Raw genomic sequence first — 17,642 nt, 5'->3', positions numbered from 1 at the left:
GCCACACGACAAGCTGATCTCCCCTTTTATACTCCATCAAAGGTCTTCATGAAAATAGAAATGTGTGCCCAAGAGCCGGGGTCCAGTGGGTGAGTACTACCTAAATCAGTTCTCCAGCAGGCAGTTATTAAGGTTGAATATTAGGCGTGTGATCACAGTCACAATTTCTGAGGGACTTCCTCACACAATACTGTTGATCAATGGGGCGCCTGGGTGGCTCAGTTGGTTAAGCATCCGACTTCAGCTCAGCTCATGATGTCACCACTCAGAGCTCGAGCCCCACATTGGGCTCTGTGAGCCTGGAACCTGTTTAAGATTCTCTCTCTCTCTCTTTCTCTCTCTCTCTTTCTCTTTCTCTCTCTCTCTCCCCCCCTCCCCCTCTCCCTCTCCCTCCCCCACTCTCACTCTCAAAAATGAATAAACATTAAAAATATTGTTGATCATATTGTTTTCTATTACATTCTGATAGATGAGCTAGAACTTTAATTTTTTCAGAGCCTTATTCTGTAAAAAAGCACAGCCTAAAGGATAATATGTTGATCTTTTTAAAATATATGAATCATGAAAAGATTCAAAGATAAAAAAAGGGACAGAGACTAATGTAACTGAGACCTTGCTCCTACCCTGAGGTATAACAAATATTAACATTTTGCAATATCTGATTCATATTATCATTTCCTTAAGAATTAAGATACACTTGAAGCCTCTTTACGACTCCTACCTAATCCCATGGCCCTCTGTCCCCTCAAGGACAACCACTATACTTAAGGTGGTATATATTCTCTCAGAACATGTGTCATAAAACTATGTATGTTTAAATTATGCACGGTACCCTCATGTGTATTTTTAAATTTCTCACAAATGACATCTCTTTTCAGTTTGCTCTTCCCAGTCAATATTTTGAACTTAGGGACTTATTCTCTTGACTATACTGGCTGTCTCCCGACTTATATCCCTAAGTCCATTTTATTCCATCCTGATGAACTGCCCATGAACCTAGAGTTAACAGCTCACTATGTCTCCCCAGCCTCCAACTTAGTGGCCTTGACAGCCCTGGGATACCGCTGATTAGAAGGGATCTCTTAAAGCTGTTACTTTTATTCCTAGGTTTAATATAACTCTTTTTAACTCTTGGAGTACTCAACCTGTTAAGAAGAAGCTATAACTGTAGAGAAAAGGTGTTCCTGTGACTCCGACATTCTCAACATTCCTAATAAGTACCTTTTTAGAAGTCAGCATTTGGCCATGCCCTAGAAAATGTCTCAGCTCACCAGTCGGGACTGGAAAGCTTCATTTTATTAGATTTTGTCAAAGTGTTTGTCAGAATGATGTGTGCCCATTTTGACTCCCATCTACAGTAGAAGGATTCCCTTTTTTTCCACATGCTTGGTGAGAGGGGTGTTAATAAGCTTTAGTTTTTTTGTGCATTCCAACAGGTATGCAATGCTATCTCACTGCCTATGCTGTAAGTTTTACAGTTATTAATGACATAAAACATCATGTGTTTATCAATAATATGGGATTGAGTATTTTTGTGAATTACCTGTTCTAATCCTTTGTCTCTTTTTCTATTTTTTTTTTTTTTGCCTTATTCATTTGTAGTAGTATTTTTTCTTTTATATTAGAGAGGAAGTGCCAATGGAGGCTAAGGCAGAGGGAGTGAGAATCTTACGCAGGCTCCATGCTCAGTGAGGAGACTAACACAAAACTCGATCCCACAACCATGAGATCACGACCTGAGCTGAAATCAGGAGTCAGACACTCAGCCAGCTGGGCCACACAGGTGCCCATGTAGGAGTATTTTACGTACATGTAGGCATAGTAATTGTCAACAATAAGGACAAAACTTCAGGCAGCTAACTGCTACTGATGGTACCATTCAAATCTGTAAAATTGTGAATGGTCATGATGGCAGCTTGGACATCAAATAGAATGAAATTGATATTGAGAATTTTCAGTTGAGGAAAGGAAGGGGATTTGTAATTTCGTTTAAGAAAGATACTCATGTGAAAATGCCAAATACATATAGCAATATTCTCACGCTTAGGGAGGTGAATTGCAATGATTGAGATTATTTAGTCATGTAAAACAGTTTGTTCCTGACACAAATGGATAGCTGAAATGGCCTTAGTTTAATGTGGTAGTTTTTAGACATACATTTTTATTTGATTTTTTCAGCAGTACAACTCAATGTCCACCAATTCCTTTTATGCAAAAGCAGTGCAAAGGCACAAATGAAAAATGCAAATGGTATAGAGAACCAATCATAGTAATTCACTCACAGAAGGAAATTCACCCCATGCATACTTTGGTTTTGATCATGTCTATTGAAAAAATGGTTACTCTGTTTTCCTGTAATCCTCCTCTTTTTTTTTAAAATATACTTTTTAACATTTGGCTTTTCCTAGTAGAAATACGTTTTTCGAGGAATGTTTTATCTTGAATACTTTGACCCTAGAAAGTAATTTAGCAGAGTTTCTCACACTAGGGATTAAAATGGATGTTAAAGTATCCACAGAGGGTGAAAACAAGTATAAAGACGAATCAGGCATGAATGTTCAGAAATGGAAAATAGATGAATGATGTTTCTATTTTATTGTCCTTGTAAATAAAATGAATTGTGCTTTTGGCTTTAATTTGCCGTGTGAATTGATTGTTACAAAATAAAAGCTGAAAAAATTGAATTATAATTTTTGAGAATCAGTGAATCAGCAGCATTTTTGTTTTAAGTAGCCAGTGGAAGTGTTCCAGACATTCCACTAAATTTACTTTCTGCAAACCTCCAGTGTGTATGTAGGTGTATTTGTGTAAAGAAAGAGGTGCTAACATTTTAGAAATTCATATATGCTTTTCTTTCACATCAGCATGGTCCTGGGAATATGGAACAAAATAAAATTCATCTTTGAGCCCACTGGGCTCTAACCCTAGGCTTTGTGCAGGAGTATCCTGGGATCCCTTCTCCCCTCTTGTATGGTCTTTCCATAAGCCTCCACCCACTACCGTCCCCCACCTCTAATCTCAAGTCCTGTATCAACAAAAGTGGGAAAGATTGGATCACTTCATTCACACATTACTATGAAGTCATATAGGTTAAGGTCTGTTACTCACTCATCACCTATGACTTTAGCGTATGATACTAGTTATATACTTATAGAGGCTTTCTGAGGGCCAAATACCATCCAGTAAATGTGTATGTGTTATCTCATTGAAACTTAAGATAGGACCTCCTATTTTATAGACAAAGAAACAGGTTTAGAAGGAGTTAAGAAAACTTGGCCAAGGTTTCAGAGCTAGTAACCATCAGAAGTCAAATTCAACTCAGGTTAGGAGAACATGAAATGTATATGTATGCACACTCTACCACCCTACCCTGAGCAAGTTTCAAAAACTTGCTGTTGTATACCATCACCATTCATGGAGTAATGATTTACTTTCTCTGCTGAAGGTAAGTGATACAAAGACCACTAAACTGGATCCATCCCACTGACCAGGTAGGCAGACAGCGCCATTGAACTGTTGGAATAACTGGAGTGTGCCGCCTTGCACAAGGGCTGGAAAAGGAAGCATGAAAGAAAGATCGCATAATCCACTGTTTCTCACTTTGTTTAACGCAGTGATGCCACGCTTTGCTGAGCAAGTAGAGGTTGCCATTGAAGCCCTGAGTGCCAACGTCCCTCAGCCATTTGAAGAGAATGAGTTCATTGATGCCTCTCGCCTGGTATATGATGGTGTTCGAGACATCAGGAAGGCTGTGCTGATGATCAGGGTATGTAAGGCCTCTATCGCTTGGAGCTGATCAGAGCTTCTTGTAGGGATCCCAAAGAATTTACTTTTGGTTATTCCATTGCTTAATTTAACTTGTTAAGCTGTTTGGCTCCTCATTTAGTCACACAAGGGGGACTACTCAGACAAAAGGGACAAGTGATCCAACAAGCCTAGATTCACGCTGAATAACCTGAAAAGTGATGTCTTTCCTGTTTCTGGCATGCATTTTGGTTTAAATTTGATACTAACTTTCAGGTACCCTTGCTGTTATCTGTGTGGTCCTCTGACTAATGTTATTTTCCCATTAGGATCAGAAAGCCATGTGATGGAAAGAAATGAAGATTATCCAGTTTAATAGTATCAATAATAATAATATGAAACAGTTACATTATCCTTGTAACTAATAATTAAGACCTGATAAATAAGGCTGCATAATCTTGCAGCAAACCACCCCCCAGCCATGGCTCACCCTACTACCTCCCCGTTATCAGTTTGTCAGGTATGAGCCTTCCAAACCATTGTCCAAGTAATTATTTAGAGGTATACGCTAGAAAAATACAAAATATAGTAGATTTAAAAACTCAACATAACTATTATTTCCAACTGGCTTTGTTCACCCACAATGTGCCTTAATTTATCTGTATTAAGACCTACAGCCTACCTTGTTCCATTTCATTGCTCCATAATATTTCATTGTAAGATATTTTTTTCTACTCATCTTACCAACAATTTGGCATAGTTTGAAAACAATTTTCTTACCCATAGAACTCATTCTTAAACTGAAACATTCAAAAGCAAAATTGATGACACAAATACATTTGTGACTATTATGACTGAAGCAGAGATGGGGCTTCTGCAGTGCCAATCATAAGCACATGTTGTCCAATAGCAATATAATGTCAGCCACAATTGTAAGTTTAAATTTTCTAGTGGACACACTGAAAAAAAAAGAAGCAAGTAAAATTAATTTTAATAATATATTTAACTTAACCAAGTGTATCCAAAACATAATAATTTTTGACACATGGTATGAGCTACATTTAAAGTTGTCACTAGCTCATTGTAGCTCATGTCTACCATATTGGATGCAACAGCCTGGATTGTATTTTCACCTTCGTCCTCTAACGTCTCGAAAGCTGCTCAATAAAACCATGAGATATCTACTGAGTGCATTTTGAAAAAAACTCTCTCAGGGTGATCACTGAACATCTAAACTAATATCTCCTCAAACATTCCGAGACAGTAATAACCAAATAATGTCTGTGGTATATTGTTCTCTCTGGAAAATATATACCTGGTCTCTTGAGTATTTTGTGTATGTCATTAATTCTCCCCCAAATCCTGGTATGTTTGAAGTCATTAAATTCATGAGTGGTCCTCTTCAACTGTGGTATCCAGAGTGCACCTTGATGCTTCCATGGTGATCTGAGCAGGTGGAGTAGAGTATCACCAAGAAGAGTCTCTTTTCCCTCTTGGTATCTGTGCTTCTCCTGAAACGATCACCAAACTCCTTCACTTGGGAGTGAAGCATCTTAGAATTTTCTTCCCTTTAAATTCAGCTTGACTGTTTTCATGTTAACTAGGTCTGCCTTTCATAATAATTTTATGATCAATTCAAAGTGTTCAGATCATTGCATAAGTTGTATCAGACGACACTAATTACACTTAACAATGTGGAGTTCAAATTTGGAATTTGGAGACTATCGGTTGTATTTCCTGATCTTCTAACTTGCCCGTTTTAGATCTGTCAACTTCATCACCTTTCAAGATTTGGCTGAGACCTTCTTTCTTCAAGTTTTTTGCCATCAAAAATTCTGTCACTCTCTTTTAACTTCTGTAACTTTCTGCTTGCTATAGTGTTTATTACATTATTCCCTTTTATGTCGATTACCTTCTTTAGACTGAAATTTTGGAAAGCAAAGCTTGCATTTTTATTTTCCCTGCACTGTGGTGCATTTTCTGGCGCTTCATGTGCACTGTATGTGTGGTGGTGGTGGAAACAGATACCTGGGGAGATAGGAAGGTGACAGAGAGAAAAGGGATGAGAATTGGAGGAGGAGAAGCCAAAGAGAAAAAGGCAGGCTTTTAAACCTATAAGAAATTAGATCATTTTTTTCCATTACATACTAACTTGTGAAATAAGGTAATAGACCATGAGAGTTATGTTTTCAAAGCATTTGACACTAAATCCCACTATAATGCTCCAGATATATTCCCTCTTTTGCCATTTTTCTGCTTTGTTAGCCTTCACATTTTTGTGACAACCATTCATCTGGGAGGCTGAGGAAGTTTATAGCCATCATTCATTTATTCATTCGTGAGCTGTAAAAAAACATAATTTTAGATAAAATGCCATATCTTTGTTTCATGTAGTGTCATTCCTGCATCTCGACATTTCAAGTGATTTGATCAGATGGATTTCACACCACTTAAAACTTAAGAGAGAAATGTACAGTATGTACAAATTGTTATTTTTAAAATCCTTCTCCGTTCAGCACCCACATGGCTCCATCTTGTACTTAATTTCTTGGTTTACTTTCCTAGTACAATGATTAGGTCTACTTAAAAATCCACTGCACTGAGTTTGAAAGAAAGACAGTGAGATGAGTAGAGCTGTTCTTTTCCCAGCAAATCTGGCCATGCCCCCTTCCCTCCCAAAGTGTTGATTATACTTTGTAAAAAGTATAATTCCTCCCCCCACCTCACCCCTGAAAATAAATGCATCATGGATCCTGAAGGGTTAAGTGCTCCATCACCTTGCCTCTCACTAATCAATACATATTTAATGTGATGTGGTCCAGGCACTCCAGGGCAGCTCCAGACAACCCTCTGAAGTAGACAAAACTTGTCCTTTCTGTACCCCAACCTCACCTTTCAGGACCCCACTTCTCTCTTGGAACAGGTATAGTCTGCTGTGAGACTAGGTTTTGTTTACTTCTTGGTGAGACTTGTCCTTGGTAATCTATCAGCCAAGAAGGAATTTTCTAATTACCCCAGCTGGTAATTTAAAAAAGGAATACACCTGATGGTCGTTATTTGCAGTAGTTATATCCTGTAACCTTGCTGTGAACTTTGAGTTAGAGAATACTGAAACTTTGTTCCAAAGGGAACATTGTTAGGTTCCTGTGAGCCTCTGTTTACATTCTTATCCACTGATCAATATATAACTGTGTTTTATATTTTTATATTTTATGTTTTTGCTTAAAGACACTTTATTTAATACATGGTGCTGACTCATTAACATTGAACTCACAGCCAGCCTCACTATAATTCATTCCTGAAGGAAGCTCATCTAACACAAGCATTTTCTCTGTAAGGTGCATCACAACCTTCTTACACTTAGGAACACTAAATAACATGTTAGCACTGTACTTGCAAGACATTTTAAGCAGAGGAAAAAAATGAATGCTTATTTATAGCGTCAAAGCTGAAACAAAAAGGCAGAGCCTTGTGCTATGTGACCTCAGCTGGGAGCACACAGATTAGGTGTCTCAATTTTTTTTGCCACGTTGTACTTGTCTGTGAAAAACTACCCAAACGCTGATTTGGGGATTACAAGGAAGCTTTGGTGAGTAGGCAAATTCACAAATAAGGAATCTACAGGTAATGAGAACCAAGTTAACATTTAAGAGTTAGACATTTAATATGGGAAATTAAGATAACTGGGTAGGGTAGAAGGAGGTAATATCTTGGTGTTAGGATATCGCTATAAAAAAACAGTAATTTCTTCTCATAACAATAACCCTGAAAAAATCTTTTATGATATCTATATTCTTTTATAATGTAATTGGAACCCATTAATTTGGCTGCACATGATACTTTTGAAAGCAGGTCACAGAAACAGTAGTGCCTGGGTTCAGATAAAAGTCTAAAGTTTAGGGGCACCTGGGTGGCTCAGATGGTTAAGCATCTCACTTTGGCTCAGGTCATGATCTTGCGGTTCGTGGGTTCAAGTCCTGTGTCAGACTCTGTGCTGACAGCTCAGAGCCTGGAGCCTGTTTCGGATTGTGTGTGTGTGTGTGTCTCTCTCTGTGCCCTCCCCTGCTCGCTCTCTGTGTCTCTCTCAAAAATAAATAAACATTAAAAATCAATAAATAAAAAAATAAAAGTCTAAAGTTTAACTTGATCTATCCCAAGCTGTGCCTGAAAGGGCCCTTGGGGCATTGTAAGATGTTTTAAAATTTCAAGGGAAACATGCAGATGTCTCTCCGATATTGTGGGAAATATTAGCCAAAAGTAGTTCACGGTTTAAACACTAGGTTGGTGTATTTGTTTTAATAACATCCTGTATTTGTGAAGCTGGGCTTTTGGTGGTTGCTGTGAGAAAAAGGAAACTCAGTGGATGTTCAGTTGTATTCCAGGATTTGAGAAGTCATGTTGTTAAGTCTAATCAACTTAATCCATTTTTGTGATTTAACTGCTTCATCAACAGAACTGTTAGGCTTGTCGCTGTTTTGTTTGTTTTGTTTTGTTTTGTTTTTAGCCCAGAGGCACCTTGAAAAAGATGACTGAGACACAGTGCTTCAAGCAATAAAGTTTGAGGACCTATGGCTTAAGTATTTGGGCATCACTGGCACACTGATTTTCATCTCTGCTTCAGTTTGCTTATCTGCAAACGAGGACAAATATGGCCATAGCTATAAAGTACTAGCATACAACTGGCAATAGTTTCCCAAGAAATATTTTTTCTCATTCTGCTGGGGTGAAGTTTCTTATTACAATCCATTAATGAAATAGAATTTGTCAAGTAAGTTAACAATATTATTAAAATGGCAGGGATTAGAGTTACTCATCAGAGCTAGAAACTCATCAGAGCTAGAAAATAAAGAGTTGAGGAGACTTCAGAAACAACTTTGGTGGCAAAATTGATATTCCTCTTTCAGATCGCTATTATCCAGTTAATTAACATGGTTCCATAAGGTTCCTCGTTTTGTTTTCCTAACCCAAGTAATTAGAAATAATGTCTTATGATTTTAAGAAAAATTAGGTAATTTTGTCTTGGTTATCTGTTCATTAAGTATTTATTTAAAGCTTACTAGATGCCCCACACTGTTAGAGGGACCCTGAATGCAGAGGTGAACAAAACGCATCAAGAGATGTATATTCCTCTGGTGGAAGACAGAAAATAAGCAAGGAGATAGAACATGTCAGTTATTGTGCCATGGGGAACACAAGCAGTATAAGGGGATAGAACACAGGACGGGTATTCATTTTATGAAGGATGGTCACTGATTGAGTGGCATTTGAGAATAGACGTGGAGGAGGAGGAAACAAGCTATAACAATATTAGAGGAAATGTGTTCCAGGTGGAAGGAATGGCAGGTGCAGACTAAGGACCATGCTGAATGCGATGGGAGTCATTGAAGTGTTCTAAGCTGACTTAGATCTTCCAGGGATCTTCACCCTAAGAGTAGACTGTATGTGGAAAAAATAGAAGCAAGGAGATCAATCAAGAGTCTTTCAGAATGACGCAGGATAGAGGTGCCAATGGCCAGTCAGTCCTGACTGAGGTGACTTGGCTCTACATTGACTTCAGGGAAATGTAATTCTGTTTTCTCCATTCCATTGGTATAGTCATTCTGCTTGGGAAATCCTTCATGCATCACCCGAACTCTCTTGTTGCCTCTCCATGGCCTCCTCATCTTTCTGTTCCTAATGAAACTCCCATACGCATTTGAGCCTTTATTTTAAATGGGCCTCAATATATTTTTCATGCATCCTGGTGAAACAACTCTAAATCCCTCTGTCTTTTCTCATTTTGCTTCTCTCCAGAAACTGTTTTAGAGGATACTGAGCATTTGATTAGGAGCCAGAGGCAAGTGGATTGGTCCTTTTCTGCAACTGGCATGTGTTGTGACCCGCCTGGACAAGCACATGATTTTCTTGAGCCTGTGTAATAGGCACAAGAAAATCTCATAGACTCTTAGAGGGGGCAGATTTTAGAGACCAAATACTTTAATTGTGTCATTTTTCAAATTAAACCCACTTTTGCAGTCTAACAATCAGATAATAGACCTAGGGAACCGAGAGTAGACCCAAAGTGGTTCTTGATTATTGTAAAAAAGTCTTCCCTGGGAGCACAGAAAGACAGAATTGAGACTTGACCCTCAGAGTCCAGCCTCCAATCTAGTGAATTACACATTTTGGTGATTCTTTTTACTCTATAAGACTACCTAATGATATAAGTCCTATTATCTGTGGGCCCATTTGCAGACCTTCACTATTTTTCCATGTCTCCTTTAATGTATGGGGATCTTTGAGCAACTGACACATAACACTGCTACTTTTTTTTTTTAATTTTTTTTTCAACGTTTATTTATTTTTGGGACAGAGAGAGACAGAGCATGAACGGGGGAGGGGCAGAGAGAGAGGGAGACACAGAATGGGAAACAGGCTCCAGGCTCTGAGCCATCAGCCCAGAGCCTGACGCGGGGCTCGAACTCACGGACCGCGAGATCGTGACCTGGCTGAAGTCGGACACTTAACTGACTGCGCCACCCAGGCGCCCCAACACTGCTACTTTTTAAAAGAAAAAAAAAAGTGCTTTCATGCAATTAACAAAATGAACATGCACACAACTTTTTAGAGAGAGAGAGAGCAGAAGAGAAGTAGGGAGAGAGAATATTAAGCAGGCTCTACGCTCAGCCAAGAGCCTGACATGGGGCTTGATCCCATGACACTGGGATCACGACCTGAGAGGAAATCAAGAGTCAGATGCTCAACAGACTGAGCCACCCAGGCACCCCGCACAGAAACATTTATATGGGTGACTTGGATGGGTTTGCTGCATGATTAAGGCACAAGAAAATATTTTAAGCTCATGCATTTGCCTGGTGTTACTTGTGATGGTTACAGGCATAGGCCCTGAGCCCCCTCAACTTGCTAGGTGTAACACCCTGGAAAACTGACTTGACTCTGAGTCTGTTTATACATCTGTAAGATGGGGATTCAATGTATTTCATTAGGTTTTTACATGGAGTAAATCCTTTAGCTGAATGCTCGGCCCATGGTGGTTGGTAAAAAATTATTCCCATTATTATCATTGCAGTTGGTATTGGGTATATATTTTGTTAAGCATAATAATCATCATTATCACATATTACTTTAGTTCACTTTTATCATTTACAAAGCACTTTCATATATGTTTTATCCTACAATCCTGAGAGGTAGATGGGACAAATAGGAATTATGATCTCCATTTTAAGAGTGAGAAGATAGAGAAGCAGAAAAACTGTACATGACTTGCCAAAGACACACAGTTTGTGAGTGGCAAAGTTAGGCCAAAAACATTCCAGTTCCCTAGGTCCACTTCCAGGTTTTTTGTGTTTTGGGCTTTTTGTTTCTGGGTTTTTTTTTTGTTTTTTGTTTTTTTAAACTTTGTTTTGGTTCCCGAGCCATAGTCACTTGAATGAAAGCTCATCATTATTAACCGTATGATGCCAGGTTGTATTTGTCATTGACTCATCTACTAAACACACAGATCATTGAAATGTTTGGACACAGTGCTATAGGCACTGTCATATTTTCCCTTTTTTTCTGTTGAGTGAGGTTTTTCATTTTACTTTTCTCTCTCCTTTTGAAAAACTAATGATGAAAAGCACTTGAAATCTTGTCATCTCATCCGTCAGCAGAATTTACCAACTTGCTGTAATTGTTCTCTAGTACATTTCAGACGAGTGAAAAATGATCAGAGATTATTGTCTCTGTCCACAATGAAAATACAACCAGTTATTTGAACCACGTTCTGCCCACCCCACCCCTCCTTTAGTTAATAAAGTATGGGAACAAAACCTCTTTCTTCCCTCTTTCTTTTAATAATTCTGTGAAAGAAAATTGAACATCTGTAGATGACTGGGTGAATATTAATAGGGTTGATGGAGAGAGAGAAGGAAAACAAGAAGGATACGCCAAAGCTTGGAAAATTACTACACATAAGGTGATATTGGCATGAAGACCCCATTTTATGCCTGTCTGACCAATCTCAAGCCTTCATCAATAACCACACCTGATTAATTACAGTGAGGTAGCCAAAGAAACCAGCAGAATAAAAATGTGCCCTTTTGGATGAGGAATGGGTACCTGTATCATCAGTACTGCTGTGGTCTATTTCTTCCTTTTGAAATACAGAGCCCTGGGAGATGGTGTTACTGTGTGCCAGGAGGCAGTTTGTGGGTGACTGTCAGATCTCAGTCTAATGACCATTGATCTAAGAATGTCACACTAATGCACTGTGTCCCCTTTGTGAATCATCCCCACCACCCCCGAGTTCATCTTCTTAGAATTAACAGAGATGATAGTCTACGGTACATGCTGCAAGATTTAGAAAGTTTTGAGCAGGTATAATCTCTCATGCCTCAGTTTCCTTATCTGTAAAGTGGAGAAAATGGTGTCTGCATGATAGGACTGTTAAGAAAATGGTATGAATTAGTATATGTAAAGTGCTTAGAGAAGATAGGCATTGGCACATGAAAACCACTTAACACATGTTATCTATTATGGTTATTAAAGATGGGGAGTATTTTTATTTCTGGATTTGTAGATTAATTCATACACTTTTTTCTGACACTGGACGGGATCTTCATGTAACTACTCACTTTAAAGACATTCTACAGCTGCAATTCTTACCTGATTTATAAGGTGAAAAAGTTAGACACAATTGGGCACTTGTGTCTAAATTCTAATTCTGTTGTTAACTGGGTTAGGGACATTGGACATGTTGTTTCTCAGAACCTTGGTGTTCTTATCTCTAAATAGAGAATGATCCTTATTTCACTGTGCTTGGTTTTAGCTAAGTTGATACTATGTATGAAAGAGTTATTTAATCCTTTGTACTTGTGTAGTAATTGTTGGCTTTACTTTTTAAAAGTGTTTGAATGAATTGATTTCAAAATCCTAAGAAATTATGATGGAAAACACTTTTTAAATGCCTATTATATGCTAGACACTCTACACAAAGAATATTACTTAATCTTCACAAAAATCACAGAACAAATTTTATCAATATCACAAGGGAGGAAACCAGAACTAAGAGGATTTTGCCAGTAGTCACACAGGGGTTCATATTCAGGCAGTCTTGAGTCTGGAATCCATAGTCGCAACCTGTACAGTATACAATTTAGTGACCACATCAGATACTTCATCTGGAATAACCATTGGCTTGGAGATTATTTTCACTATCAAGACTAAAAAAGACTGGGAATAGAGCAAAAAGGGTATTATAGACCACGTATAGGTATAACTTTTGTTGGTGGTGGTTATTTTCTATCTTAAATAGATTTCTATGGATGGAAAAAACACAAATATAGTTTGTCTTAAAACTAGAAAGCATGTCATGTCAAGAGTTAAATAGCATTTTAATACCTACAGGAGGAAGAAATAAAGTATATATTTTTTAAAAGGTAAACTGGGGCAGCTAGATTTTTCTGACTCCATTGCAGCCAGCACCCCCCTCCATAACCCCCTACATGTAACTGCCTACAAGCTCTCTTTCCTGGGAGCCTCTTAGCCTTATCTGCCACAAAGTATATGGGTGGCATTGAGGGTTATCAGTTTAGAATATGCTGATTCTTCTCCTTTCCTTTGTACTTTTAGACCCCAGAAGAACTAGAAGATGATTCTGACTTTGAGCAGGAGGATTATGATGTGCGCAGCCGGACAAGTGTTCAGACTGAGGATGACCAGCTCATTGCAGGACAGAGTGCACGGGTGAGTGGACATCCAGGACTTGGGTTTCATGCACCGGGGCTATTTACACCACATTGATTTGAGGGTATTTCTGACCAGAGTCTTGGAATCCCAGAGATTCATAGCTCAGAAATCTGCCTTCTTACTTGTGGTTGTTTTTAGGAATTCATATTATTTTTTAAAATTTTTTAAAATATTTATTTATTTTTGAGACAGAGAGAGACAGAGCATGAATGGGGAGGGTCAGAGAGAGAGGGAGACACAGAATCCGAAGCAGGCTCCAGGCTCTGAGCTGTCAGCACAGAGCCCAATGTGGGACTTGAACTCACGGATCATGATATGACCTGAGCCGAAGTCGGACGCTTAACCAACTGAGCCACCCAGGCGCCCCGCAATTCATATTTTACACAATGGAAATAACCACTAGTGCTTCTGATTCCCATTAACTCCATTTTCTCTCCATCACTTGAGACTTAGCAGCCACATCACTCCAAACAATTTAAGAGTATAGTGGATTTTATTGGTTTGGAATCATGAATAGATAGTTCAACAGCTAAGGAACACATGAATACTCAGATCTTGTATTGGCACAGACACCACAGCTCTGTTTGAGGTTGCCAAGCTTATTAACTCAAGAGGGAAGGACAAATGGAAAATTAGAGCGCTACTTTGTTATGGGCTCCATACTCTGTTCCATGTTCTGGCCTAGGGTCTCTGGTGAACAAGACCACATCTTTGAAATTGGTCCAAATTCATCAGAATAGAGAAGTAACTCCCCCTCCCTCTCACTAATACCTGCTTATGGCCAGGGTGGTAGCCCTAGATCTGTCTGCCACATGATAGAAAAAGAAATTATACAGACATATTAGAAATATGCCAGTTTAAGGCATGGAGTAGGAAGCAACAGAAAGCTTATTGCTCTGGCTGCCATTTGAACATTCCTGAACACTCAGTGACACTATCTACCAACAAAAGTGTTTCTAAGAGGATTCTGACCAATCCTATTAACTGTATCTCCTTGAGGGTAGATGCAGGTAATCAAGGCAAGTTTCAAGAGATTATATCCTTGGGGATTATAAAAGAGGGTGAGATTATCCTCCCTTTAAAGACTCAGTTTTCATAGGGTGAAATCAATCTCATTATATAGATTGAGTTCTTACTATATTCTAGTTAGAGTATTTTAATTCTCTATTATGCTTTACTTTAGGAAAAATAATGTATAGGAAACATGAGTTTGTATATGAAGCATGAGTCTGAGTGATTTAGGAAAGAGATTAGGAAACCCCAGAAAGCTCACACTGGTTTAGGAATTGTGAAAGAAGAGTAGACAGAGGAAGGGAAGAAAAAAAAAAAAAGTTAGAGAGGGAGGGAGCCAAACCATAAGAGACACTTAAAAACTGAAAATAAACTGAGGGTTGATGGGGGGTGGGAGGGAGGGGAAAGTGGGTGCTGGGCACTGAGGAGGGCACCTGTAGGGATGAGCACTGAGTGTTGTATGGAAACCAATTTGACAATAAATTTCATATTAAAAAAAAAAAGAATAAATAAATAAACAGGACTCAAAGAGGACTAAACCTTATGTTAAGAAAATCTTTGTACTTATAACCCAATTTCTCTTTCATGCTTTATGCCCTGGTACTCTCATCCAGCAGTGAAATGATTCACAAGATATATAGATGGACATTGATAGGGGAAATACGAGGGTAAAAGCCAGAATATTAAAGATGCACTGGCTTTGGTTCAGACAGATTTGGTTTTGAATTGTAAAGAGTGGAATGAGGATAATGCTCCATTACATGTTGCTTAATTGCTATGAGCCTCAGTCCTTTTATCTGTAAAATGTGAATAATAGACTTGATAGAATTCTTTTGAGGTTTAATTGCTTAATATTTGTAAAAAAATGAACAGAATACCTGACATACATTAAGTGCTCCATAAAGAATGACTGAAAATTGTCATCCTTTGGATGAGAAATCATTTTGTATCACAGATTAGTGACAGTAGAAAAGTACACAAAAGAATATGAAGCCCCCTACTTGGCAAATCTTTTGTGGACTGTAATCCTTCCCCCACTCCCAATGTTGAAATTTGAGAAGTTCATTAAGCTGAGAGGCTTTGGAGCCTGTTTTGGCATAACACTGAATCATCTCATTCATCAGGTCAGTTCCTCTTCAGAATTAAATAAAACCAGCATTTTTGTGTCCATGACAAAGGGCAAATTTGAGTAATTCATCCAAACATTAATCAATTCAAAGTCAGTTTGATTGACTGAATGCAATTCAGTGTTGATACAGCCCAGTATCTCGTCTCAATGATCAAGGCATATTTACAACCTTTATCGTATTTTATAATCACCATCTTGTCAAAATGGCATTATTAGTCCCACTTCTTACAAGAATGTAGTCCCATTGTACTTCCATTTCATGCATCTTACATTAGATATCAAGTCAATTAAGATGGGTGAAAACAGAAGTCAGATGGCACTTGTCTATATCATCTATTATATTTTTCACCCAGTAGGTGAAAAGACAATTGTTTTTTTTTTTTTAAAGGTTTTTCAGCATGAATTATGAACACAGTCCAGGATAGTAACAAAGTACCCCTATAATCCAGTACTTGGTGATTTGTCTTTGAGATCCATCATGTGGCCTGTGTGATTAACTTGCAGCAGACAGCATTAGTTATTGAGTCAGCCTATTTTAGCCTGTAATTATATGATGACAAATCAGAGACCTAGAATTATGGCTGTAAGTTGGAAATAAGAGGGTGCATTGAATTGCTGAGATGACAGATGGTCGAACTTTTGACCAGAGAAGTATGTTAACTTGGTCAAAATTGTGAAGGAGACCAAAGTTGTCTTTGACAGAGGTAGTTGCCCTTTGTATCAGTCAGTCCTTCCTTGTTAACAGCCTTATTTTTTGTTTGCATTCAGATAAATTCTTCCTCTCTGAAAGGGTAAATTAATCTATAAGGAGGTTAAGGTAGGAGAAAAGCTTTTAGTACCTACTCTAACATTGCTCCCAAATTCTGAAATTAGATTATTTCCTTTATGTGTCCCTATCTGATGCTTCTCTACAGTATTTTGTTGAGAGAGGGAAAGGGAGAGAATTATCATACCCTGCTAAAATGTAGGAGGAATCAGACCCTATGATCCTAGACATGACATCTTAAAAACTGCTTCTTCACAGGTTGATGTAGTTAAAATTGGTCAATGAAAACTTTTGGGCACTTAACCTTAGTGATGGAATATATAATTTGGAGTCATACAGACCTGATTTTAAATATTGTCTTGATCAAGCTGTGTCTCTTTGGGCAACTTTCTTAGCCTCTCTACGCTTTATCTCTCTCTCCCTCTCCCTTTCTTTCTCTCTCTCCCTCTCCTCCTCCACTGTCTACCTCATGATGTCCGATTAGGAGAACTGCATGATAAAATTTGTATCATAAGATGTGTCACATAATATGAAGTTGATAAAGATGATGATGATGATAATGCTTATAGCATAAGGCAGTTTTTCATTAGAAGGCTGGTCAAATAATTTAACCTAAAAGAGCATGGACAATTTAGGAAATCATGAAAGTTTTTACTTGAAATAATGGGATAATTAACTCAATTTTCCTGTTTACTTCAGGGCCTGAGACTGGTAAAAGTCAAAGGACCCTCTTTAACTACTTACATTTATTATTCTGCTTTAAAACCAAGTGAGCAGAAATTGACACATTGAGTTTTAGCCCTGTTAATCACTTATTTATAAAGATGTACTTTAAGCCTAAATGTTAGACTCTTACTCTGGCTTAAGGAACTAACACTTGTCAGTTTGGAGGCTCATAGACTCCAAAAGTAATTTTTTCTCTTTGAGATTGGAAAAATAATCATATCAAAAGCTCCTGAGATTTAGATTGAAGAAAAAATTCTGGGCAGAGTGATTGTTGGCTTGTATCAGTGATTTGCACTTTGGTTTAATAAGTAGAGTTTATAATTTCAGTCACAAAAAAATGGTTGGCTCTTCAGAAGAAAAGCTGAGAGCCTGGGATCAGGAAGCAGGGAATTTTGTGGATTAAAGTCTCTGATGCCACAGTATGGGGCCCCAGATCAACCAATCTCTGGAGCTGTGCTTGGCTACTATGCATAGAACCAGCAGAAACTCTAAGACCACCCCAGGTGATCACATCACAGATACAGAAAAGCTGATTTG

The 17,642-nt window shown here is 38.2% G+C and overlaps 1 protein-coding gene across 5 annotated transcripts in view; it reads left to right on the top strand.

The window, feature by feature from the left end:
• Positions 1–17,642, top strand: part of CTNNA2 (catenin alpha 2) — a 1,118,632-nt gene that overhangs the window by 1,027,076 nt on the left and 73,914 nt on the right. For all 5 annotated transcript variants that reach the window (XM_040458373.1, XM_040458375.1, XM_040458374.1 and 2 more), the window contains exons 13-14: positions 3,615–3,766; positions 13,357–13,470. In XM_040458373.1, the coding sequence (XP_040314307.1) occupies positions 3,615–3,766; positions 13,357–13,470 (266 nt within the window). The remainder of the gene's footprint in view (positions 1–3,614; positions 3,767–13,356; positions 13,471–17,642) is intronic.

The sequence above is a fragment of the Herpailurus yagouaroundi genome, unplaced genomic scaffold (assembly GCF_014898765.1).
Source record: "Herpailurus yagouaroundi ecotype Mexico unplaced genomic scaffold, PumYag 221, whole genome shotgun sequence".
NCBI lineage: Eukaryota > Metazoa > Chordata > Mammalia > Carnivora > Felidae > Herpailurus > Herpailurus yagouaroundi.
The sequence above is the reverse complement of the archived record's forward strand: the minus strand, read 5'-3'. Positions and strand labels throughout refer to the sequence as shown.